Consider the following 23,614-nt stretch of genomic DNA (forward strand, 5'->3'; position numbering starts at 1 on the left):
AGATGAGCAGAAAACCAAAGCAAAAGTGGGGGGTAGCTTTACATGCCTGTTCACTCTGCAACCACAACATGATGGTAATGCAGAAGCTTTAATAGTGTGCTTTGACACCATTGTTCTTGCACCTAAATGCACCAGCATGGCTACGTGAGCACCCCGGTTTAACAAGTACTGTGTTCTACCTGTTGTATGAATTGGCACGGTGCGTCTTGCAACGCCCTCTAAACCAAACACATGTGAGTGTATCTGGCACAAAGATGAGTGTGTGGGATGAGTGGGTGTGGGTGAGTTATATGAGTACGCAGCAATGGAATCCAAACCTCTTCCATCCCCAGAAACCCCCCAAGTTTTTAAGTTTTGGAGGGAAATGTAGCAGCACTCGCTATGAGAACATACACACGTCGAGTTGTTAGAAGTGGTGCGAGACTTTTCCTGAAAATACCAGGAAGCAATAATTTAAAGAATACAGTCAAAGAGCAAAGATGGTTAGCGTGTTGTGACACAGCACAATTAAGGCTAGCAAACGTGTCATCATTGCATTCCTCAGCCTTTGCTCATTAGACCTTTGCCCTATATTACACCCTCGCGCCTTACAATCGACTCTAAAGGACACAACAAGCAAGTCTATCATTACACACTGTGATATCACTGATGTCTGAAATCCAAGATGCAGGGTGGCAGATGAGCAACAGGTAGCTCAGGTGTTGTTGAGGTCCCTCTCCTATTCATCAGACATGAAAAGACTTAAGGCGCTAAAATGATGTGTGTTTGAATCTACATCTTCCTTGTATTTTTCTTTTGTAGATCAATTAGCAGTAACATGACCCCTTCAAAGGTCAGCCGCTCGACTAAATCCACCTCTGCTGGGAAGTCTGTCCTCAGGGACTGCAGAGTCAGCAGCTGTTTTGTCCCACTAAGCGTATACTGAAGCTACAACATGAGTTTTTCCTTTTTTTAAATCAGTACTAGGGTTTAGATTGTGCCTGAAAGTGAAAAACATGCGTTGAAGCAGATGGTGAAATAATTGAGTGGCTTTGTGACTCTGGCCTGACTCATCTTCACAAGCATGTCTACAATGGTGCGCTTTTTTAAAGTGAGAGTGAGCCAAAACCTCAACACTTCTGGGCACAGCTGTGCCCGCAGTTTAACTAGTAACATGCTGTATTTCATACCTCTGAGCAGTCTAAAAATATAAAGTACACTTTGTACGTTGTTTTACATCATATTTAAATTCCAACCCCCTGAATTAAATTGCTAAACGAGATTATTTGTAATATTCAACGCTATCTTAAAATCTACTACTTAAAATAATCGCCACTATTTTCAAAATTTCTGGTTTGGTTAATCACTCTATTCTAAGTTCAGCTTTGTAAATACCCGTTTACATTAAATTATCGAGTTTCAAGCACAGCATTTGATATACCTTGATCCCCCCCCTACTTTTTTTTTTAACACCACGTTATGGGGGTAAAATACGACATGTGCTGTTATTGAAACAGTAGTGTACTTCCACTGGAGCAGGAAATTATTAAAACTTTTTAACCACAGAAAAACAGTCAGTGAAAAATATTATTTTTTTCTGTTCAAGGAATCCCGAGCGCTCTCAGGAGGAAACTCTCTCCATATATGGTGAATGACGTCATTCCACGTGGTTTCATTGGTGAGAGATTCCAGACAACACTATTTCCCGTAACTGGAGGGGCGTGGTGAACCTTTCGTACCACTTTAAGAGTTTACAACCTCACAATCATTCCCAGACTTTGGCTTCTGGATCACCGACTAAGGAAGTGAAGATGTGCTAAAAAGAGTTTTATAGAGTTTTCGGACGATTTAAGGAAATACCGAGGAGCTATTTTCTTCCTGTTTCACCCCTTGGAAAGGCACCCTTTTGGACTCTACCGACTTACCGCAATAAGGTGGGCTTACCCCAAGTTTGAAATCACACACAGGATTAAATCTGTAACTAATTTCGTGAGGTCTGACAGCTATATAGCCCCGACTGGAATCAATTTTCTTTTCTTTAAAAAACCAAAACAGAAAGGATGTATCGAAACTTTGGGAATCAAGGGCGAGGCAACCCTCCGTACACGGGCAGCGTGTCAGGGACCAGCTCACTGGGAAACACCGGCACTTCAGCCACACAGGAGCAGGTAGGTTTCATTCAATCACAGACTCACTATGTGGACTTTTATAAAGTACCCTTCTCAATATATTGCACTCCTTTAGGTGTTTTAGTGCAATTGTTACGTATATAATACATTGTTCTATATCCTACATGTACAATATGATATTAGTCTTTAAAAAAAAAAAAAATTAGACCTCAGTAAACCTCCCACGTGCTTCCTTTAGGTTAACCTTATTTTCTTTCATTTTGTCTTGTCATTTTCTTTCCATTCAGAAGTTTACGATGGCTAGCAGCAGTCAGTTTGTACCCAGCCTCAATGCCATCACAACCAATCAGGACCTTCAGTGGCTGGTCCAGCCCTCCCTCATGCATCCACCACCGGGTCCTTCAAGATCTCCAGCACCTCCTTACCCGACCCTCCCGGGGGCACGTCCGCTGGGCCCACAGCCCTCTCACTCCCATTTCCTCAGACCAGGGGTGATAAGGGCAGCCGCGCCAACTTCCACGAGGCGCCGCAATGATGAACATGTAAGGCAGGAGTTCTTTTTATGAAAGAAACCTTTGATTCTTAGAGGGACCGGAGGCCGTAAGGCGTGGAGCTCGCAAGTTCACTAAACATCCTGTGTGGCTGAATGAGACAACTGGTTGCGCGTTAAGCCGCCCAAATCCCAAGGAAATGTGAAAAAATGAGCTAGTTTTACACCTTCTTTATCTTGCCATTCCCTCGCCACCTTCAGGACAGAACATTTTCTCTGTTCATGCTCTTTGATGTTGACTTTGACTCAGTGTTGACTTAGCGTAATGTCTCCATGTTGGAACAAGATAATTCAACACCCATCACCACATTGGGTAGCGCCGCCAGAGCACACTGCTTGGCTCACAGCCCTGTAACAGTTGTGTCCTTCCCTGGTGGTACAGGAAGTGGACTGTCATGTGACTCACAGGGCACGTGAGTCACACCTGAGTCACCACAGGGGCCAGAACGTGACTCACCGCGCAGAAAGGGCGGGAAATATTGGGTCAATGGCAAATATTCAGTAGGGCTTCGGGTGAAGTTGGGAGGCTACGAAGGTGTAAAAGAGCGTTTGTTACAAAATGGTCCAGCTGTGATGATTGCGGTGACTCAGGGCGCCCACACGGTGGCGGTGTTTCTCCGGTGTCACGGTGCCTCCGGCGGAATCCCGACGCGTCTAAATCTGAACAGTTTCCCCACCGGGCTCTGTGTAATGCTCCCTAAATGTTCTCATTTCTCCAAGCTTTCGGCAGAAGAATTGGAGAGGCGTCGAGTAAGAAGGGAGAGGAATAAAATGGCAGCAGCCAAATGTCGAAATCGCCGTCGGGAGTTGACCGAAACTCTCCAAAACGTGAGTGAACGTCACGTTCATGAACGCAGCACCTCAGATTCAAAACGCCCTTTAACCTGTATTTTTCTCCGCCCTGCAGGAGACCGACCAGCTGGAGGATGAAAAGTCACGCCTACAGAAGGAAATAGCAGCATTACAGAAGGAGAAGGACAAGCTGGAGCTGGTCCTGGAGGCCCACCGTCCAATTTGTAAACTTGGAGACTCGGATTCGGATTCGGATCCAGTTCCAACAATATCTTCTTTGGGCATCAAAATGGAGAGAGAGGACCCAGAGGTTCCTGGCCCATCCACCACGTTACCAGCGAAGGTGGAGAAGCCCAAACCAAAGATAACCATCCCAAGCAAGCCCGTCACGTCCTCCTCCTCAGCTCAAAACAGCGAATCAGAGTCGCTCCACACCCCAGTGCTCATATCCACCCCCTCTCTCACGCCCTTCACCGTTGGAATGATTTTCACCTACCCATCTGCACCGACAGAAACCAGTGCATCCCATTCTTCATCCCAGCAGGGTGGCTCCTCACAGCCTCACGCCCACGAGCCCTGCGGGATCGCCCACCGCCGCAGCAGCAGCAGCGGGGACCAGTCAGACCACTCCCTGCACTCCCCGACCATCCTCAGCCTGTGACGGGCAGCCCGGTCGCGCACGTGTGAATCGACCCGGGAAACGTTGCTTTGTGATTTCATAGTGAACTTTGTGCATGCGGTTCATTCCATTTAGAGATCAGAGTCATTATCCAGAAATGAATGTTACACTCTTTCTAATTTCCATGCATGATATTTTGCTTGCCTGTCAGCTAAAATGGGTGAGGTCTTGTAGGAAAGCACTGCATATGGAGTATAATAATAGATAATTAATACCTCTATCAATAATATATTAACTGCAATAATCCAGTCTCATGCTGGATTCAAAGACCTGTTACACTGTTACGCTGTGTGAAGTAAGAAGCTTTGTCACTATAAGGGAACTAGCGCTAACCAATTAATGGTCCTTATTTTTGTAGAAATCTTTTTAAGAAACTTAATATTGTCTATGCAATTTATTGACCACTAAGGCTGGGCCATAGGAGTTAATACAGATGACATCATTGTGTATTTATTTTATCTGAGAGTGTAATATATTTTTGGTAATGTTTGCCTCTGACAAAGTCACAGTTTCACTGGGCAGTGCCCGGCTGTAATCTTTTCAAGGACTGTACTACGCAACTAAAATTAAAAACAGATTTATAGCTGTGGAAGCTGTGCGTTGTAGTATTATTGTACTAAATGCAGAAGGTGAGGCTGGCGTTAGATTAAAGACACTGGAATTAAACCAGGGAATAAATCAGAGAACGTGAAACCATTTTCCACTTGAGCTAACGTGAACGTTACCTCACCGTCTCGCTGTTGATAGAAAACAGATACTTTTAAACCTTAACCTTTGTCCCTAGGAGGAAAATAATTTATTTTCTGACTTTACGCAGCTTAAAAGATTAAGAAAGTAAACACCAGGGGCAGCGATGCTACGTCAGCTGGAGCCTAACCGTCAGCTAAAAGGCTCAATGGCGGCAAAAAAAGTGGAAAACTCCGAAAATGTGAACGCTCCATTTTTCCACCGGACTGAGATGAATGTGGTTCTGATTAATCCATGAGTGAGGGAACGCTGCTGAAAAGGGGTCAGAGAGCGACACAGAGATGGGATGCCAGTCAGATGGTGATCTGGAGAGCGGGGGAGGAAGGAGTCCCCGTTCACGCTGCTATTAAAGGACGTTGGTGCAAAACTAAGTAGATAAAAGCATCAGTACCCTCTGAAGCTGTGCCGCCTGTGCTAGCAGCCGTCCATAAATAAAACCGATGAACCTCCATAAAGTCTGTAGGACGCGGAGGGTTCATCAATCAAGGCCGGTCGATAGGCACAGAGATCGATATTTCATTTGGTCGCGTGCGAATGTAAACAGTGCTTTTCAAAAGTTGGAGACAAAGAAAGGTCAGGACAGCGCAGAGTGTCATACCGACTGTATTTAAAGCTCTTCGATGCACTACGAGCATAGCCCACCAGCAGAACAGCTAAGGACAAAATAAAAACGTGTGTGCGTCACCTACAACTGAAATCTGTTAGTAAAGCTAGCGTTAACACATAAACCGAGATAAAGGGGCGCAGTTAAGATAATCACTAATGTGGCGTGGGAAATACAAAGCAGGAGTTACAGAAGAGGCTTAGAGTCAACGCAAACAATCTGTGTGATATGCTAATCGACCGTCAACAACAACAACAGAAAGAAAATCATACAGTTAAAATTAAACCGTGTTAGACTTGCAAACCTTCCAGTTTAATACAAAGAGATTCTAGTTTTAAAAGTTTCTCGAGGTCCAAAAACAACGATCACGTCTGATCCAAGCCCTCAACAAGTGTGCTGGCTCTGCCCAGGGTCTCACACACGTGTGTTAATGCACGACAACAGTAAAACCCCCTCACACCGGCCCGCTTAGAAACAGGCCCGGAACGCACAAACCGTGACAATCATCATGCACATATGGCACTCCAATCCTATCCTGAGGAACAGAGTGCATGAAATACTACACGTTATTGGGTCTATAGCAAAAGCAATTATCAAATCGTTTCTTTTTTTCCTTTTATCACAACTCATTTCAGTGCTGTTGGTACTCAGTTGACTAAATATGGCTCATAACTGGATTTAAACCGATCTTTAAACATGCGATTTAAAGATCCGGGATAACGTCGTCCAGTGCAATAGAAAAAAGGCTTTTACCAGTGTAGTCTAGTCCAGTGCATGAGATAAATTTATAGATGTGACCTACTTTCTGGTCCCATTTCTTCATTAACAGACAACTGAAAATGAGTTTCTTCAGAAGAGAAGTGGAGAAAGCAAAAAACCCAACAACTGTAAAACATAGCTACATAATCATAAACACTTATTAAATGTCTTTGTAAAGTCCTGAAGGTGTCTCGTGGTAGAATCTCTGAAACCTAGTGGCACACGTCTTGGCAGCATTCAATAGGTCCAAACGCTTCTGCACCAATGTAGTTTCTACTGTCACAAAGTCTCAAACGGGTCAGTCAGGTTCACCGTGCGTCAGAAAAGCCCTATTGTGGAGGTGAACCCATCATCAGTCGTCAGGCGAGCACACCAGGTGGAGCTGGTCTGGGCTCCCCACGCTGCCTGTGCTTGAGCTTCCGTCCCCGAGGTCCCGGGCTACCATGCAGGGCAGGTTGAGCTCGGTGGAGCCTCCTGGGCTAGAGTCACTCCTGCTGACGCACTCCTCCTCCAGGACCAGGCAGAGCTCCTTCAGGTCCAGGTTTTCCTTCACTAATCCGTCCTGCATGCGCTCCAGGTCTGCCAGCTTTTTCAAATACCCGCCCAGGTCCTCCCGCATCACTTTGGCCGCGTGATGGCCGAACAGCTGCCATTCCCTGGCCAGCTTCTTCACTTTCAACCGGTCGTCGTCAAGGAAGCAGCAGAGATCCCGCAGCTCCACATTCTCCTCCTGCAGGCGCTGATTGATGACTTTCAGTTCCCTGATTTCGAGGAGGTGTCCCTGCAGCTGTTTGTTTACCTCTTTTATCAGCCGCCCTCGCTGGATGAGAGCCGATATTTTATCCGATTCCTCTTTACGCAGCCGGCTCACCAGCTCCTCTTTGGAGCACGCCAGCAAATCATCGTCCGACATCTTTGACAGTTCTCTGTTTATTATCTCGCTCTCGCTGCTCATCTCCAGCGATATGATCTCGCACCTCCAATAAAATACCTGAGAAACTAGGAAAAACACTGAGATGTGGCTGGATGTTCGATTCGGGAAACGGGCATCACATCCTCGTCTCCATCTGTGCGCTCCAGATGTTGTGTGTGCAATCACGACAGCAGGCCAGAAAGGCAAAAGCAAGGCAGAAACATGTGATGTATTTAATCAGATTGCGTTCTCTAAGGCGCTGCCGTTTTGTTCCCACGCTGAAATTTTCTGTGATTGTCCTCCGAAGGTTAATGCCTGGATGAGCTGGCGTACGAAAGAGCACCGTTAACGTCAATCTGTCATCTTTTTTGCTTTGAGCCTGCGCTCTCGGAAGGCCTATAAAATGCAACTGTGCTTGTTTTACCTGCTCTTTGCTGTGTTTTGAAGACGGCGGTCGCCTAATTTTGGGTTCTCTTAAGCGCGTAAAAAAAGTCCCATCGAGCCACAGAGGTTTGATCTAGCGGATGCACACCCTGCAGATGTTGTGATTTTCAACGTCGCTGGCATCGGCTCATCGAGCTGTTGTTCCCGCACGTCTCGGCTGAATGAACTCCCGTCGCGCCGGAGGGTGAGTGGTGCGGTGGAGCAGCTTTTGTTTCACAAACGATTCCCCCCTTGGATTAAAAACAGCAAAACGTTCCGCCCTTCACCGCGTTAAAATGAGTGTTTCGCCTGTGTTCATCATCTGAGGCCGGACAGTTAAAAACAACAATGTCCGCCTCCACCACTTTCACCGCTGCTGAACCGAGTCCGTTCAGCAGAAAACTGCGCGTCAAGCGTCATAGCCAAGTTACTGCATGTGCAACCGGAAGTAGGTACTTTGAACATACAGAATAAGAGCTTCAATCCAGGCGCGCTCTTTAAAACCATATCAGATCTGCATTTGTTGATCCTCATTATATCATTTTAATTCATAAGCATTTAATTTTAGGTCATTCTCACTAACATTACAAAACACACAATCCACCGATCATTGTGTGTCATTTTTAAATATATGTATCCGGAAGTTGTCTTTCCCGGTAATGGTGCTTTGACAGATGGTAATCTGAAATGATTGTGGTTTCCTTTGAGGTTTCCAGCAGCTTTCAGATCACCACACTTTCCCTTCCCAAACTGCAAAATAGAATCGACCTGGTCAGTGAGCCCAGTTAAAGTGACTCACAGTCATCTGTGATAAATTATGAAAACCATCAGTCTTAAAGTTTGGAGTAAGATCAATGTGCTTTGACAGTAAAAGAGCTCGAGCGCCCCCGTTTGGTTTATCCTGACATATATTTTATCACATCACGCTGTGAACATTAAAAAATAAACAGGGACACGTACGGGTGACAAATAATTCAGGTTTTGTAGTCATTTACGTCTTTTTTTATTTTAAATGTCATTGACGGAAAGTGTGATTGCAGGCATTTTCCTCCCCATATCTGTGCTGGGGCATTCAGCCACATCCTTCCGCCCGCTGTCCCACCTCTATTGTTTCTCTGAGGCCACAACAATGCAGGGTGTTAACAGTGCAAAGGGGAGCCTGGGGTGGAATCAGGGTGTCATACATGGAAACACGTCCATTGAGTTGCAGCGAGAGATCCCACAAAAAGTCACGTTTTCCCTGGTGCTGTCTGTTTTAAAGGACGCATGCAGAAACGAAGAAAGGGAGGGCGAGGAGAGGGATTTGGAGGGATTTATTTAGATTAATGGCCAGATGAAAAGAACAGATTGAGGCCTTTGCACGCAGTAAGCAATGTGAAATGGGAGGATGATTCTAGGGTTTGTATCACAGACCAAAACAAAAACTAATAAAAAACAAGTGTCATCTTAAAGACCATTTCAAGTTTCTTATAGCCCTCGTAATGCCCACTCATAGGTCTAAATTTTGATTTTTTACATAATCTACATACAATTGGCTGTACTTCTCTCTTATGTGATAAAGGCTGCTAACAAAAAAAATGACATTTATTTACTTCCAAATTGATGTTCTAGATTTAAATGCATCTACATACAAGGCATACAGAATGAATGTAAAGTCATTTGATAACAATGTAAGGAAAACATCTATTCATGATTTAATCTTTGTTTAAGTGGTTCACCAAAGCATGCCAGAAAATTCAGGGTGTCTATTGGTTTTAGATAAATAAATATATATTTGCATACATATTTCTTTTCTTTTGTATATTATTGATATTTATGTGCACTTCCTACATTTATGTAGCTTTTCGGTAAGATAAATTTCAGGCTTCGGGGTATAACCTTTAGTTAGAGCTGTGATGAAATAGAATTGTGATTTTCACTAAATCTCAACACATTCGGCTAAAATAAAACATTCAATCAAAGTTATATATCGTGTATTTGGTGCTCACGTTTACTTACTTTACTTACTTATTTTATACGTTTTAGCAACATATTTAGTGTCTATTTTTGTTTTAACGGCGCATGGGATCACTTCCGGTGACGTAACGATACCGGAAGTCCGTGTTCGAACACTGCTGTTGTTGACACTCCGAACTTCCAGGACTGTAGTGGAGCTAAAATTGAATACACGTCTTGTTCTTCTTTTTTTTAAACTACATGTTAACTATCTGGGTGCTATCTGGTGACATTTTTTTGACATTTTAAAAATCATTTTATGGTACAATCGTAAATCCGCTAATCCACTCTGCTAAAGCCAATTTATTTTGCGACTCAAATAGCATTTTCATTAGCCTCTAACGGAAGAGTAGATGCGTTTCGAAACACAGCACAATGAGAGTGGAGTTTCTGCTTAAACATCCTAGATGTTAGACCTTAAAGTATATTTTCTGTCGTAGTATTTGTAGGATCGTATTTGGAACTTGTTAGCCAAGACTCAAAACAAGGTAAAGGTTACTGGCGCAGTAGCCGTGTTTCAGATTTAATATCGTTGACCTGATCCTTTGTGCAGATTTCAAGGTAAATGTCTGTTAATTATCCTTATATCCTCTTCTGACCTCCGCACAGATGTCCGTGGAGCTTGATGTGTTCGTGGGAAACACCACCATTATGGATGAGGAGGTTTACCAGCTCTGGTTGGATGGATATACAGGTATGTTGGGGTATAACTGGATGCTATTGCTATTTTATAAACAGACTGACACAAAACTAAATCACTTGTGAAACAAATAAAGGCAAAATTCTTACATTTATATTAAATATTTGCTAAACTACCCTAACATGGGTCGTCGTTTGTTGAACTATTATGGTATGGATTGTCTCGTAGTGAATGATGCTGTAAAGGTACGAATGGAAGGAGGAGTGATGGAGGAGTGTGAGGCAAGTGCAGATGTTCTGCTGAGTGACACAATGGACCAATATAGGACTTTCCAGATGTGTGAGCGTTTGCTGTACAGCCCTGCTAAACTAGGCAACCAGCTTCTGTTCCAGATTCCACCTCATCTACAAGCCACCCTCATCGAGAGGTGCAGTAAAAATGTTGTCAGATGTTGTCAGCCTTCAAGGTTCATCACATTTTAGACATCGTCAGCATTTATGCGGAGTATTCATTTTTCTCTCTTAAAGATACTACGCTTTTGATGATGCATTTGTTCGTGAGATTTTGGGAAAGAAGCTCTCCAAAGGAACCAAGAAAGACCTTGATGATATCAGCGCTAAGACAAATGTGACGCTGAAAAGCTGCAGGCGACAGGTAATTCCATTGTAAACGCCACATCGACAGGTGTTTTACTAGTTTTGAAAAGCTCACTGCTAGTAGTGAGATCGGCAGCCTCCTTAATTTATGTCACTTGTTGAGAAACTGTCAATAAAAACACAACAGGGCACCTTTTGAATCATTTTTGATCTAACAGACTGTTGCTACTCACCCAGTGTATTCTGTTAACCTCAGATTGAATAATTTGGGTAATTTCACAACAATAAATCATGTTTTATAGAGATTATTGATGGTAGAATCGTATTCTAAAATCTGTACAATGAAAACATAAAATATGAGTTGAAGCAGCTTTACTCTGTACAATATTTTATTTTTTTATACAATTTTTCCAGTGTTTGATTGGAATACCTTCTTGACGTTTAAATGTATCTATATATTTTAGTTCGACAACTTCAAACGTGTATTTAAAGTGGTGGAAGAGCTCAAAGGACCCCTGGTGGAGAACATACATCAGCATTTTCTTCTGTCTGACAAACTCTCAAGGTAAATCACCAGACCAGTCACCAGATCCATTCAGATCTATTGGGTCATTGATATGGCCAAACTTGTTTTTTATGTTTGCATTTTACCCTTTCACTAAAGTTGCATTCATCTTTTATGACGTTCAGACCTCAAATATCTCTTTCTCTGGCCTGTTTCAGGGATTACGCCGCCATTGTTTTCTTTGCCAACAACCGCTTTGAGACAGGGAAAAGAAAGCTGCAGTATCTCACTTTTCAGGACTTTGCTTTCTGTGCTGGACAGCTTATCAGCAGCTGGACTGTTGGGGCTGTTGGTGAGTTATTTCAGCTGGTTCCTTTGGTGCACACACAGATGTATAGGTATATAGAATGCACACAGTTTTTAACTGGGTAATATGGAGAGAAACTATCCCTCTTAATTTATCTTAGTTTGAGTCTTGCAGAGTGAAGAGACATTTTGATTAGAGAAAGGAGTGAAGAGTTAATAAAAGCACTGATATCTCTGTGGGAAAATAAGTGCCAGAAAAGTAGTGTCTTGCATAAGAGCAGTGGTGTGTAAGTGTGTTATGATGTTTAGAGGCTTAATGACCGGCAGTGGCCACCAGAGGGCCTTCACGTTTATAACCTCTCCATAAGAGCTCAGAGGAATAGAGATTTCTGTGTCTGCAAATTATGAGCATAATAACAGCTTTTCTTTGTAGATAACATGGTCGAGGACATGGATGTGGATCTTGACAAGGAGTTTTTACAAGAACTGAAAGAGTTAAAGATCTTAATCAATGACAAGGATTTGCTGGATCAACACAAAAGGTACCAAGGAAAAAAAACCAAATACCTTGTTGTCAGGGAGAAAAAACACTGAATGTAAGAATTAAATTTTCTCCTGATTTTTCTGTGTTGTTGCTGCTCTTCAGTTTGGTGTGTGGAGCTCTCAGAGGAAAGACTAAATCGTTTACTGAGATGGAGGCTAACTTCAAGGTGAGATGCAGTCCCTTCCAGCTAAACCTTAATGTAACTGTTGCAAATGGACATTCAAAGAGAAGAAAAATAATGTAAATCTGGTAATTAAAGAACCTTTCCAGAGGACTCGTCAACATAGCTGCCAAGTTAACCAACACAAAGGATGTCAGAGATTTCTTCATTGACCTCGTAGAGAAGGTATATACTTTGTTTTCTGGTGTAAAAGCCTGTCTGTCTGAGGTGACGTAACATCACCCCAACCTACTTTTTTTCCCCCTCCCTCAGTTTATTGAACCGTGTCGCTCGGACCGTTGGACAGCAGCAGACATGAGACTGTACCTCACTCACTACACCAACTGTGCACACATACTCGACACATTCAAGTGAGTCTCTGACATTTCTATTTCTTTAAACTGACACCGATCTCTCGTCAGTTGTTATTTTAGAGCCGGTGACACATTGAAATACAGTCAGGATTCTGTCGAGTGTTTTGGATAAACCTGCCCAGTAATCTAATAAATCGCAGTCATTTATGAAAGCGGCGGGTTTGGCTCTAATATTGACGTCGCTGTTCTACCAGTGGGTGTCACCCCGCGCTGGTTCCTGAGACTGTAGTCACCTTGTTTCTCCTGCGTACACTCAGGAATGCAGTTAAAGGTTTGCACAGCGCTGCACCACTTTGAGCCTAACAAAGAGATATTCATACACTGAATAAGCAAAGATCGCCTCCTTCACCAGATTTCATAACAACAGTCTGTCATAACAGTTCAGTGCTGCATTGCTGTTTTCACTTACCGTGCGCTCCCTCTCTGTCTCTCTTTTCTGCCCCTCAGACACCAGGTTGTGTGGGACAGATACATGGGTGTCGTCAAAAGCTGCATCTTCAAAATGTACCACGACTAAAGCGTCTTCCTTTCTGGTTTGCCTCTGTTCCCCCTCCTCACACCCGATTATAGCGGCCCCTCCATTGTGTCTAGTTTTGATCAATCTGCAGTCACATTCTTCCCATTTGCACTCATGTCTGTACATTAAATTTTTAAATAAAATGGACAAATTTAAATGAAAAGAAACCCCGTTAACTCTTTATTTATCTTCTGCCCAAACCAAAGCCAGGATTGATTTTGTTTCTAAATGTGACAGGAAGCTAAAAAGCAGGAAGATGAGGGAGAACATGGATGTCCAGACACATCTTGTGGCATCTGTGTGGTCACGGGAATAAAGGACTAACCAGGGGGTAGGAGGAGGTTTATCCAGCTGGGGGGGTCCTTAGTGTGACTTTTAACAACATTCCCTATAAAGACAGCTGCCATCTCTGCCACCACTCTGGACAGATAAACAAGCTGAGGTTAAGAAAAGCTCTTTTCTTCCAGCAACACGGGAGAAAAACACTGCTGTGATTCATCACGATTGTGACATCGGTGAATGTAAACAGCGCTTCTCCTCAGGTTTGATTTACGAGGCCCCAAATCTGCATTAGCAGGCCCGCGATGATTTAATCGTGCGGCTTTTACTTTCCAGGGGAGACACAAAGGGGGTGACCTTGGTGTGTGACCGTGCTGAGTCAGGCCCAAACTCCCGATGTGGGTTAAGCAACATCTCGGATCTCGTTTTGCAACACATCCGTCCTCAGTGGGAGCAGTCGTACACGCACTCACGCATTAGTCATGCACGCTCACAACAGTAAAGTTGGTGCGTTGGTCAGAAACAATATTTGTCTTAAAAACACCAGCGCTTTATTCTGCGAAACGAGATGACAAATTTTCCGAAGAGGTCTCCACACACAGGCACGCGCACGCGCACGCACACACACACTCTCTCTCTGTCTTCCACTCTCTAATTTTTGTCCACATTCCATTAACTTCTCTCTGCCGGCTATAAATATCCTGCATCTCAGGCTGGACGAGAGCGAAGGCTTTAGTTGCCTTATGGAAAAAAGGAAAAGATGGGGGAAGGTAAGTATAGATAGATGGGGGGTAAATGGGAGTAGGGAGGGTGAGGGAGCTTTGGTTTAAATGAAACCAGGTGTGTTATGGGACCAGCAAGAGGGGGTAATTTTGTTCAGGATGGGGGGGCCGAGTGTGCGAATCCGTGTGTTGTTTCGCCTGCGATTTGGATGCATTTGGAATTTGGGTTTTTTTTTGGGCCAGAGACCAGGAATTTTCATCCTGGGGGGTCAGGGAGACGGAAGGGGGGGGGGGGGTGAGAGTGAAGGATGGCAGCACAGGGGGGCCAGAGGGAGGAAGGGAGGGATGTATGTGGGGGGGCAAGAATGGGCTGTCCCTCGCTCTCCTCTTGGTCTCTTACTCTCCTCCCTCCCTCATGTGTTCAGCTGCTCCAGCTGTCGGGCTCCTCACTCACTCTCTCAGGGTCACGCAGGCGGGAGTTTAAGGGACCACTGCTGTAGGACAGGCCAGCTGGGACGACCGCAGCCGGCCAGACGACACCCACGGACCGAGACGGGAGATCCGGCTGGAACCCCCCCCCTCCCCAAAACCATCCGTGAGTTTTCCTTCTCTTCCTTAGTGTCCACGTATGAACACATGTGTATCCAACAGCAGCGTCTGAGGGTGTTTAAAAGGGAGTTTTAAAGGTGAGACGTGACTCTTGGCCACGTTTACATGTCACAGTCGCACCGTTCTCTCCCAGCTCAACTTGGCTCCCTACAAGAGCTGAGATAATGTGGCCCAGAGTCTGTGGAGCTTTCTTTTGGCTCTGTGTGTCAGATAATAGGGGGTTAGACAGGAAGAGAGGCACTGAGTCACAGGGCACGTATTATCCTACAGTATGTTGCAAAATTCTTCCACTTCATCCCACTTGTATCTCAGTTTGAACCCTCGGGAGGAGGAACAACTACAGAGAGACGGTTTGGGTGAGTTCTGAAAGAGAAACAGGTGCCAGCTGCAGGATTTGATCTACACAGAACGCTGCTGTGAAGGCCGGCCCTCTCATCGCTAAATACAGATCCAGGGTTTTAAAGAATAGTCAGTTTTTTTTTTTTTTTTTTTAAAGCGTAATTGCTGAAGTTTAAAACACTACAATGAGTTCTGGTGGTCTACTGTGGCTTCCTGGTTCATACACTGTTCCTTATATGTGACGGCTCTGTCGTCGCCCTTAATCACTCAGGTGGGATTAGAACAGCAAGCGGAAGCAGCAGGGCATCATTTTACGCCTCACTCTTGTTTCATGAACACTCGTGATACGGATCAGCGTGAACACGGACCTGCTCAGGCGGCGCCGGTGCGGGTTCAGCACCACAGCTGGGGCCAACCGGCCCACTGTGTGTGTGTGTGTGTGGGGGGGAACTCCGACCCTCATGGGTCACTCTTAAGATCTGCCTGATATTAAATTGTGCTGAGTGTGCAGCTCTACTGATCAGTGTCTGGGTTCATGTGCTGGTGGCTGCACTCAGAATCCAGCCTCTCCTTCCTCAGAGGTTTCCCCCGAAGTGTCCGCTCGCTTCTTTTCCAGTATTTTACAAATTTGGTGCCAATTGCTCTTCAGAAGAAAATATGACTTTTGTGTCGCAACTGGAAACAAGGATGTAGCACAGACCCCCCAAAGCCTGCAGCACCTGTGATCATCCGGCTCCCTCTGCTCTGTATGAGGTCGGATCTGGGCCCAATTAATCCCGGCGGTCCTGATATCAACATGACAGCCCTTCCGCATATGGGATTTGTAAACCTCATCTTGCTGCATATTTGCTCTTTTTTTCCCCATCTTGTCATTTTAAAAAAAGGAAGATTTATTCAGTTTGGACTCGAGAAGCGCTCAAACAATGTAATTTGTGTAATAACACATTTATAACACTGAAAAGCAGCCTGGCCCAGGCAACATTCCCCCGCTACTGTGCCGTGACAGTCGTCCCCAGTTCCTCCACATCAGGAGCAGTTGAAAACCAGACAATGAATTCCTGCGCTTTGGCCTCATTGTCTGACGTCCTCCCACGCAGCGGGGAGAGGAGAGTCACTGTGGGGGCAGTGGCTGGAGGTTTGGCACCGCTATCTTATACAAATTCATGGGGGGGTTTCCCAGAACATGATACTCTGGGAACCACTGCTGTGGCAGGGCATCCCAGCTGGGAAGTGGCTGCCACATCCTTGCCACGGGCATTCCAGAGGTCCACCGCCACTTGATGGCCACACCCATGCATCCCTCCTGCCCACGGTCAGCGAGGGAGCAGACCCCAGACTGAGGGTCGACTTGTTTTTGGCCGGTTTTGAGCCGCATTCTTGCTGTTTGTACAGCCTCTGTCGGGCCGACTCAGAGAGGTCACGTACTCCAGCGGTGCGAGTCTCCACCGCCGTGTTATTGCTTTTCAACACGGAGAAGTCCACAGCGCTCTCCCTTGTCATCCGTCATGTGTCTGAGTCCTCGCTGCCCTGCGGCTTTCTGCTTCTCTGACAGGAAACACAACAATCGGCAAAACAAATCTAACACAACCATTTGGCTGTTGCAAATGTGCGCTGGACTCCAGTAGGACATAAATGTCACCTTATTTCGATGCCTGCTTGGAATCTTTGGTTATTACTGCAGTTATTACACAGGCTTTCCTCATGCTAATTGCTAATTAAGCAATCAGCAGTTGTAAAACAAGGAGACTCTTCTTCCCAGCTGCCATACTAGCATGGAATTTCAGGTAACCATAATGTTAATTAATAAAGATCCTCGATTTTTTTTGCTCCATTTTATATCCACTGACCCGGAATGAAGAGCCGGCCTCTCCCTCTGTCTGACATGATGAACTGTACAGAACCTTAACACCTGTGTTTACTCTACGGGCCTTGCCAAACTGGCCTCCGCACAAAAAAAGAAAGTGGATTAGATTTACGTGTGATGGCGCCATGACAGCTCTTTGAAAGAGAACTTTTGCAAAAGCTTAAAAGGAAAAACTGCAGAAAGGTTAAATACCAAAAACTGCATATTTTCCCCCTCCAGCACAGATGCTCCTTTACAGCATCCTCAGAGATTAGTCTGCCACAGGCTGCTGAGTTTATTACGGACACCGAAGCAGCTGCGGCTGCAAAAGTTGCTTTTACATATGTAGTTAATGTCCAGGATTCGTTTGCTTTGACCGTTTTTGGCCTGACCGCCGTCCCTGTCGGCGAGCCAATAAAATGCAAGTATTTCTGTCCTGTTGACTTTGTTGATTTGAGCGGAAGGATGGAGCACGTCGCGGTGTCGGCGTTGTTTAGCTGGCAGGGTGATCCCGTCCTCTCCTCCCGTCTCCAGTCAAAGCAGAATCTGTTTGGCTGCAGTCTGAGCTGAGCCTGTTTGCGTTAGCGACCGCTCAGGAAAAACGGTCTTGAGTGCGTTTGCCTAATCACTGTCAGCTGCAGGGACTATTTTTTGCACCGTGTTTCTGATTTTTCTAACTGCTGATTGTGTGTTTTGTGTGTATCCATCTTTCAGACTCTCCTCGGCCGCTCTGCACATCACGACTGCCGCCTCTCTCCTCTACCTGTCTGATAGCTGCGAGTGTGTGAGTGTGCGTGCGTGTGTGTGTGTGTATAAGTGTGTGCATGTTTCCTTTGTGTTACTGTCTAAACTCTCGTAAATCAGTGTGTTAGTATGCAGGGCGCGTGTGTGTCATTGTGGTGCGTGTCAGTGTGCGTGTCTGTGCTGCTCCACGGTGCTTTTTCGCAGCCCCCCACGGAGAGTGACACCTACACGGTAAGGACGGACGACTCTCTCTCCTTCACGTCGCTCCTTCTCCGCTACAACCCCTGTTTGTGTTTAATATCACGCGGTGGCGTGAGAGCACTCGGCTCCCTTTTCTCATTCACGCACTGATATTTTGATAATATCTGGAGTGAGTTCGTCCAGAATTCCTGGAATTTCTCAGCAACTTTTCTACAACAGCTCCAGGCCTGTTGCCTCTTTTTCATGTCCCACTACTGGGGATTTACTCTGAATAATATTATGCAACGGTTTTGGCTTAAAGAGGCAGGTTGTGTCCTGTGTGCTGTTTTCTCACACTTTCTTCCTCCTCTCTGCTGCAGGAATGCACAGATGGGTACCACTGGGACCCTCGGACCGAGCACTGCAAAGGTAAGATCCGCGCTCTCACGTGTTTTCTGGAGCGCCAGCGTCCTGATTCCGCTCCTCTGCTCAGATGTGAACGAGTGCGAGACCATTCCAGATGCCTGCAAAGGGGAAATGAAATGCTTTAACCACTACGGAGGGTACCTGTGCCTCCCCCGTTCTGCGTCCGTCATCCCGGCTCCAGAGCCCCCCATCGCTCCCACCGCCACCAACCCCTGCCCCCCTGGCTACGAGCCGCAGGGAGACAGAGGCAGCTGCGTGGGTGAGTGTCTGCCTCGTACCTCGGGGGGGGGGGGTCGGAGGTGGACAGGTGGCCACAGGATGAGTGATCATTACGCATGTTTGTGCACGCGTGATTGTTCACATTTACTGTCGGCGGTCACAGTTTGCGAGGGGGGACAGGTGGCGGTAGCAGGTGTTGGGACCGGAGGCGGCACGCTGCTGCGGTCTGCGTGGGTGTGAGTGAGTATGAGTCCGTGTGGGGGGGCGGTCGCACAGACAGTGGTGGAATTTGGAAGATTTCGTACGAGAGCAGCTGCAGCGCGCTGAAGACGAGGGTTTTGTGAGGAGAAACCTACGTGGGGCGCAGGACGGTGAGGTGTTGGTGGTATTTTCAGCTGTCAGGTGCAAAAGTGGGCAACAGAGTGACCACCATCGCCCCCCCCCCCCCCCCAGCACTCGCGCTTCAGTCTGGCCAAGAAAAACCACGCCGCGTTTGCTCGGCCGGACCGCGTTTCTGACACCTGTGTCCTTGTCTCACTTCACCTCCCCGCGCAGACGTCGACGAGTGCGAGCGAGATGAGCACGACTGTCAGCCGAGCCAGGAGTGCATCAACACCCTGGGCGCCTTCACCTGCCAGTGCCCGGACGGTTACCGCAAGGTTGGCACAGAGTGCATCGGTGAGGATTCATCCTTTCCCCATACGAGGAGGGAGAAATGTTTCAATGACCTGAATGACCCGCAGGCCTGGTGTGAATCACCGCACAGGTCAAGATTAACCAGCTACTCTGGTAAATTGGTTACCGGCTCGATCTGATTAGCGGAAGTGGTGCATCGCTGATTGTTCACCGAGGCCTCAAAAACAGTTTGATGGACATGTGACACAGTTTAACCTCCAGTTAGAGTTAAAAAAGAGCATCATTCTTTTTACACCTTTACCTGGAAGGATGTGACAGTCTCTCTCTCTCCCCCACTGTCTGTCTGTCTGTCTGTCTGTCTGTCTGTCTGTCTGTCTGTCTGTCTGCCTGTCTGCCTGCCTGCCTCCCTCCCTCCCTCCCTCCCCCTCTGTCTGTCTGTCAGACATCGATGAGTGCAGGTACAGGTACTGCCAGCACCGCTGTGTTAATGTCCCCGGCTCCTTCTCCTGTCAGTGTGAACCCGGTTTCCAGCTGTCAGGAAACAACCGCTCCTGCATCGGTGAGCAGATTTCTGCGCAGCTTTTACTTCTATCTGTCCGTCAGACTTTGGAGTTTGACAACACGCGTAAAAGCTCGTACGGCTACATCTTTTATCTTTCCAGATGTGAATGAATGTGACATGGGCGCCCCGTGCTCCCAGAGGTGTTACAACACGTACGGGACCTTCCTGTGCCGCTGTGACCAGGGTTACGAGCTGGGATCGGACGGCTTCGCGTGCAACGGTGAGAGATTCATCTTTTAAAGGAAGAGCAGTGATTTACAGACTCTGGGATGCTGCTTTGCTCCAACTTCTGCTCCTGGTTCAAACCTGAAATCTGAATTTGTGGCTGTTCAGACATTGATGAGTGCAGCTACTCCAGTTACCTGTGTCAGTACCAGTGTGTCAACGAGCCGGGGAAATTCTCCTGTGTGTGCCCAGAAGGATACCAGCTGCAAGGCACCAGACTATGCCAGGGTAAGCACCCCGCCTCCACCCACCCAAAAAATAAATTAATAAATAACACTGTTAAAATAAGCTCTCTCTGGTCCTAGCGTCAGCCCAACTCTTCGACAGCAGCTCCTCTCTCGATCTTACCCCGTGTGTTGTTTTTCCTCCGCAGATATTAATGAATGTGAAACAGGTGAGCATCAGTGTACTGACACACAAACCTGTGTCAACATCCATGGACGGTACCAGTGTGTGGACAAGAACCGATGCCAAGACCCTTATGTACAAGTGTCTGAGAAGTGAGTGACACCTAATGAAAGCCTGTGTGTGCTCATAGGCAAACAGACGCCTTCACACAACCTCTCCCAATTACTTAAATATGTACTGGCCATCACCTCAGACTATAATTAGCGCCTGTACAAACTGGATTCTCTCCAGTTTTCCTCCAGTGTCCATTTATGAGTCCAGGTTGCAGCATTTTCTTTTGACTAATCTCCATTACAGTAAAACACTAATACAGAGTGTTGGATCTGCAGCAAGTGAGGGTCATTATGAAAAGGTCCTGATGTGGTCCGCAATGCTCATAAAAATGTGGTTATAAAAACATAAAGGAAGCAAAGATACTCGCTCTTACCGCAATGTCTCCATCTGGTGGCGAGTTTGGGAACCACACCAATCATTTGCTTTCCCCAGTAATTAAATACATTGAACTAAAATTGCTGCTGCTGCTGTACATAAACTTTGAAATGAAAGTGAAACTTCCACAAGTTCTCTGGTTAAATTTAAAAGAAGGTTTGAGTTCTTTAAATAAATATGTATATGTACTATATCAGAACCCTAGACCTGGCAATGGCAGCTTTTACTGACATTAAACTGATGTTAAAATGTGTTTTCCCCTCAGTAAATGATTAAATGTATTTAGATACGACACTTGTATAAAAACTATTAGATTAAAAGTATTCTAACTCATAACGTAAACCAGTTTGATTGTGCAGCCACTCTCACCGCGTTTGCTCCCGTTTCAGCCGCTGCGTGTGTCCGGTCAACAAACCCGCCTGTCGGGATCTGCCTTTCTCCGTGGTGAACCGCTACATGAGCATCACATCGGAACGCTCCGTCCCGTCGGACATCTTCCAGATTCAAGCCACCAGCGTCTCTCCCGGGGCTTACAACACCTTCCGTATCCGCTCCGGCGACGAAAATGGAGACTTCTACATCAGAGTAAGAGCTGCTGCCAACCCTGTTTGTCAGTCCTGGCTTCTGAGAAACCAAACCTCACAAATGTATATTAATATATATGATCTTCGCCAGCAAATCAACAACATCAGCGCCATGTTGGTGTTGGCCCGCGCCGTGTCTGGACCCAGAGAGTACACGTTGGACCTGGAGATGGTGACCGTCAACCCCCTCCTCAGCTACCAGGGCGCCTACCAGAGCAGCTCGGCCCTCAGACTCTCCATTTACGTGGGGCCGCACACCTTTTAAAGAAGGAGGGCGGAGGGACAGAAAGAGAGAGAGAGAGAGAGATGGATGAAGATAAAGAAAAAGAAGCTGTAAAACAAAAATGGCTGATGAAGGTCAACCAGTCACTGTGATGTTACACTCTTAGCTTTTCATGATTAGTCATCCAGAGAAAGCCTGACATTATTATACACGGTATACAAGTACAGTAGACCAGTCAGTGGTTCCCTTGTCTTTTATGTGTTGCCGTGTTTACCTTTTTTTTTTTTGTACTTTAAATCTCTTTGTGTGTGTATTTCTTCTTAAGACTTTCATTCTGAAGGATGTCCTCACACCAGTTGAGGTGGGGTCGCTCATATCCGGCATCACTAAGTGCATCTGTTTTATTGGTTTTTACCTGTTTACATCACGTTATCATGATTCAAACCACTCAGACCAGACGTCTTCACACTTCTTCTCGTTGAGCGTGTGTGGGTTATTTTTAAAGGTTTGTCATGTTGCTCATTGTGTTGCTTTTGTTCCTGAATAAAACTCTATAACTTTTCATCTCCAGGTCACTTTCAAAATGATTACGCAATAAGTGGCTGTTTATTCGGGTTACTTTGAAAGTGAGAACACGACTGATGTGTTGACGGGAATGATGATTTCATCCACGACAGGGGGACCCCCCCCACACACACACACACCTGCACCCACGCATGACATCTGCTGAACAGGTTTAATTTCTGAGGGTGATTAAAATCCTCCCGAATTATCCTCAAATGTTAAAAGCAAAGGCAGCGACTGACGGTCAGTCGTGCAGAACCTTGTTCCATATCTGCTGTTGCAGGAACGCTGATGGAGACGGATTCTACTGACCCACAAAAATATAGAAAAGGGAAGGAGAGAGAGGGGAAACCCCTCATTTCACAGTCCAACGCTTTTTGCTTCACCCAGTCCAACACACACACACACACAAACACACACACACCTCCATCTGTCCGGCCACAGGGGGCTGATGACTCACACACATCCATGGTTTATGTAATCGGAACAGACTGCATTCGGCCGCCAGGGGGCAGCAGATCACATACACAGATCTGCTCTCGCAGCAGCGGTCCAGGAATAGCAACAACCTGAGGAGAGCAGTTTTATAACATATTTGTTCAGCGAGCCAACATTTGCTCTGGTTTTCTATTAGAAAAAAAGTCACATGTGGGAGGAAAAACTGAGGAAACTTTTTTCCAAGTAAATTCAGTGACTACAGCAAACGGATGTTAACAGGGATCAGAACGATTTTCCTTCTAGAGTGATTGTGTTGCTGCCTGATTATTAAAGCTGTGGGAAGGGAAAACGGTGCATGTGAGGGTTAAGAGTTTAACTTTAACTCCAAATATAGAGGAAAAACTGATGCAGAAATGCCAACAACAGGCACACAAAGTAAACAACAAACTAAACAACAACAAAGAAATGCAGAATTACCTAAAAGAACTGTCAATAATTACAAAGAGCCTGTAAATGGGACCATTTGTGTCCATCGCTTGGTTCTGGTTGGACACGGAGCCACTTCTGTCCCCCACTTTGACACATACTGCCGATGCTAAATAAACAAATAAAAGCTAATGCAGCAGCCTGGATGTGCACAAAAACATCAACCACAGGCAAAAGCATTGAACTATTGCTGATAACATCAGCGGTGAGGAAACAAAAGAACAAACTAACCATTATCGTCACAAAGCAAAAGCAGGAGGTCCGGAGGACAGGACACTGCTCCAAGATGGGACCGTCCACGCGAGGACGTGATCGCTGGAGCGGGGACGAGGCTTCCACGGCGACGGGCCCCGTGAATCATCACTACAGGGGTCATTTCTTGTTAGCTGTGGAAATAATTAGCTTATCAGCCTGGTTCAATGACTGCTTCAATTGCCGGGCCTGTTCATTACCTCCGGTGGGTGTAATCTGGCACCAACACCCTGG

At 45.9% G+C, this 23,614-nt stretch overlaps 4 protein-coding genes across 6 annotated transcripts; 3 read left to right on the forward strand and 1 right to left on the reverse strand.

The window, feature by feature from the left end:
* The first annotated feature begins 1,709 nt into the window (after window positions 1-1,709).
* Window positions 1,710-4,721, forward strand: fosl1a (FOS like 1, AP-1 transcription factor subunit a). Of its 2 annotated transcripts, none has more exons than XM_057043985.1 (5): window positions 1,710-1,913; window positions 2,035-2,147; window positions 2,396-2,650; window positions 3,379-3,486; window positions 3,566-4,721. In XM_057043985.1, exons 2-5 carry the CDS (start codon window positions 2,040-2,042, stop codon window positions 4,109-4,111), a joined length of 1,017 nt encoding a protein of 338 aa, XP_056899965.1. In that variant the 5' UTR covers window positions 1,710-1,913; window positions 2,035-2,039; the 3' UTR covers window positions 4,112-4,721. The 2 variants fall into 2 exon arrangements, with proteins under 2 accessions (XP_056899965.1, XP_056899966.1); XM_057043986.1 differs by having other exon boundaries at window positions 2,399-2,650.
* Window positions 4,722-5,461: 740 nt separating this feature from the next.
* ccdc85b (coiled-coil domain containing 85B) lies at window positions 5,462-7,983 on the reverse strand. The gene is made up of 2 exons (XM_057043989.1): window positions 7,577-7,983; window positions 5,462-7,476 (listed from the first exon to the last, which is right to left on the reverse strand). The coding sequence occupies exon 2, from the start codon at window positions 7,192-7,194 to the stop codon at window positions 6,592-6,594; it is 603 nt and encodes a 200-aa protein (XP_056899969.1). The 5' UTR covers window positions 7,195-7,476; window positions 7,577-7,983; the 3' UTR covers window positions 5,462-6,591.
* Window positions 7,984-9,661: 1,678 nt separating this feature from the next.
* fibpa (fibroblast growth factor (acidic) intracellular binding protein a) lies at window positions 9,662-13,379 on the forward strand. 2 transcript variants are annotated; one of them, XR_008952208.1, is made up of 11 exons: window positions 9,662-10,058; window positions 10,180-10,264; window positions 10,439-10,637; window positions 10,738-10,864; window positions 11,271-11,371; window positions 11,530-11,663; window positions 12,051-12,159; window positions 12,264-12,327; window positions 12,432-12,507; window positions 12,595-12,692; window positions 13,143-13,379. XR_008952208.1 is itself a non-coding variant. In XM_057043983.1 (11 exons), exons 2-11 carry the CDS (start codon window positions 10,180-10,182, stop codon window positions 13,210-13,212), a joined length of 1,074 nt encoding a protein of 357 aa, XP_056899963.1. In that variant the 5' UTR covers window positions 9,663-10,058; the 3' UTR covers window positions 13,213-13,379. The 2 variants fall into 2 exon arrangements, 1 of the variants encoding a protein (XP_056899963.1); XM_057043983.1 differs by having other exon boundaries at window positions 9,663-10,058; window positions 12,421-12,507.
* Window positions 13,380-14,592: 1,213 nt separating this feature from the next.
* On the forward strand, window positions 14,593-22,204 carry efemp2a (EGF containing fibulin extracellular matrix protein 2a). Its single transcript, XM_057043978.1, has 11 exons — window positions 14,593-14,808; window positions 17,719-17,979; window positions 18,309-18,357; window positions 18,422-18,613; window positions 19,129-19,251; window positions 19,652-19,768; window positions 19,872-19,991; window positions 20,105-20,224; window positions 20,370-20,496; window positions 21,223-21,418; window positions 21,509-22,204. The coding sequence occupies exons 2-11, from the start codon at window positions 17,878-17,880 to the stop codon at window positions 21,680-21,682; spliced, it is 1,320 nt and encodes a 439-aa protein (XP_056899958.1). The 5' UTR covers window positions 14,593-14,808; window positions 17,719-17,877; the 3' UTR covers window positions 21,683-22,204.
* Window positions 22,205-23,614: the final 1,410 nt, after the last annotated feature.

This window comes from Takifugu flavidus, chromosome 9 (assembly GCF_003711565.1).
Source record: "Takifugu flavidus isolate HTHZ2018 chromosome 9, ASM371156v2, whole genome shotgun sequence".
NCBI lineage: Eukaryota > Metazoa > Chordata > Actinopteri > Tetraodontiformes > Tetraodontidae > Takifugu > Takifugu flavidus.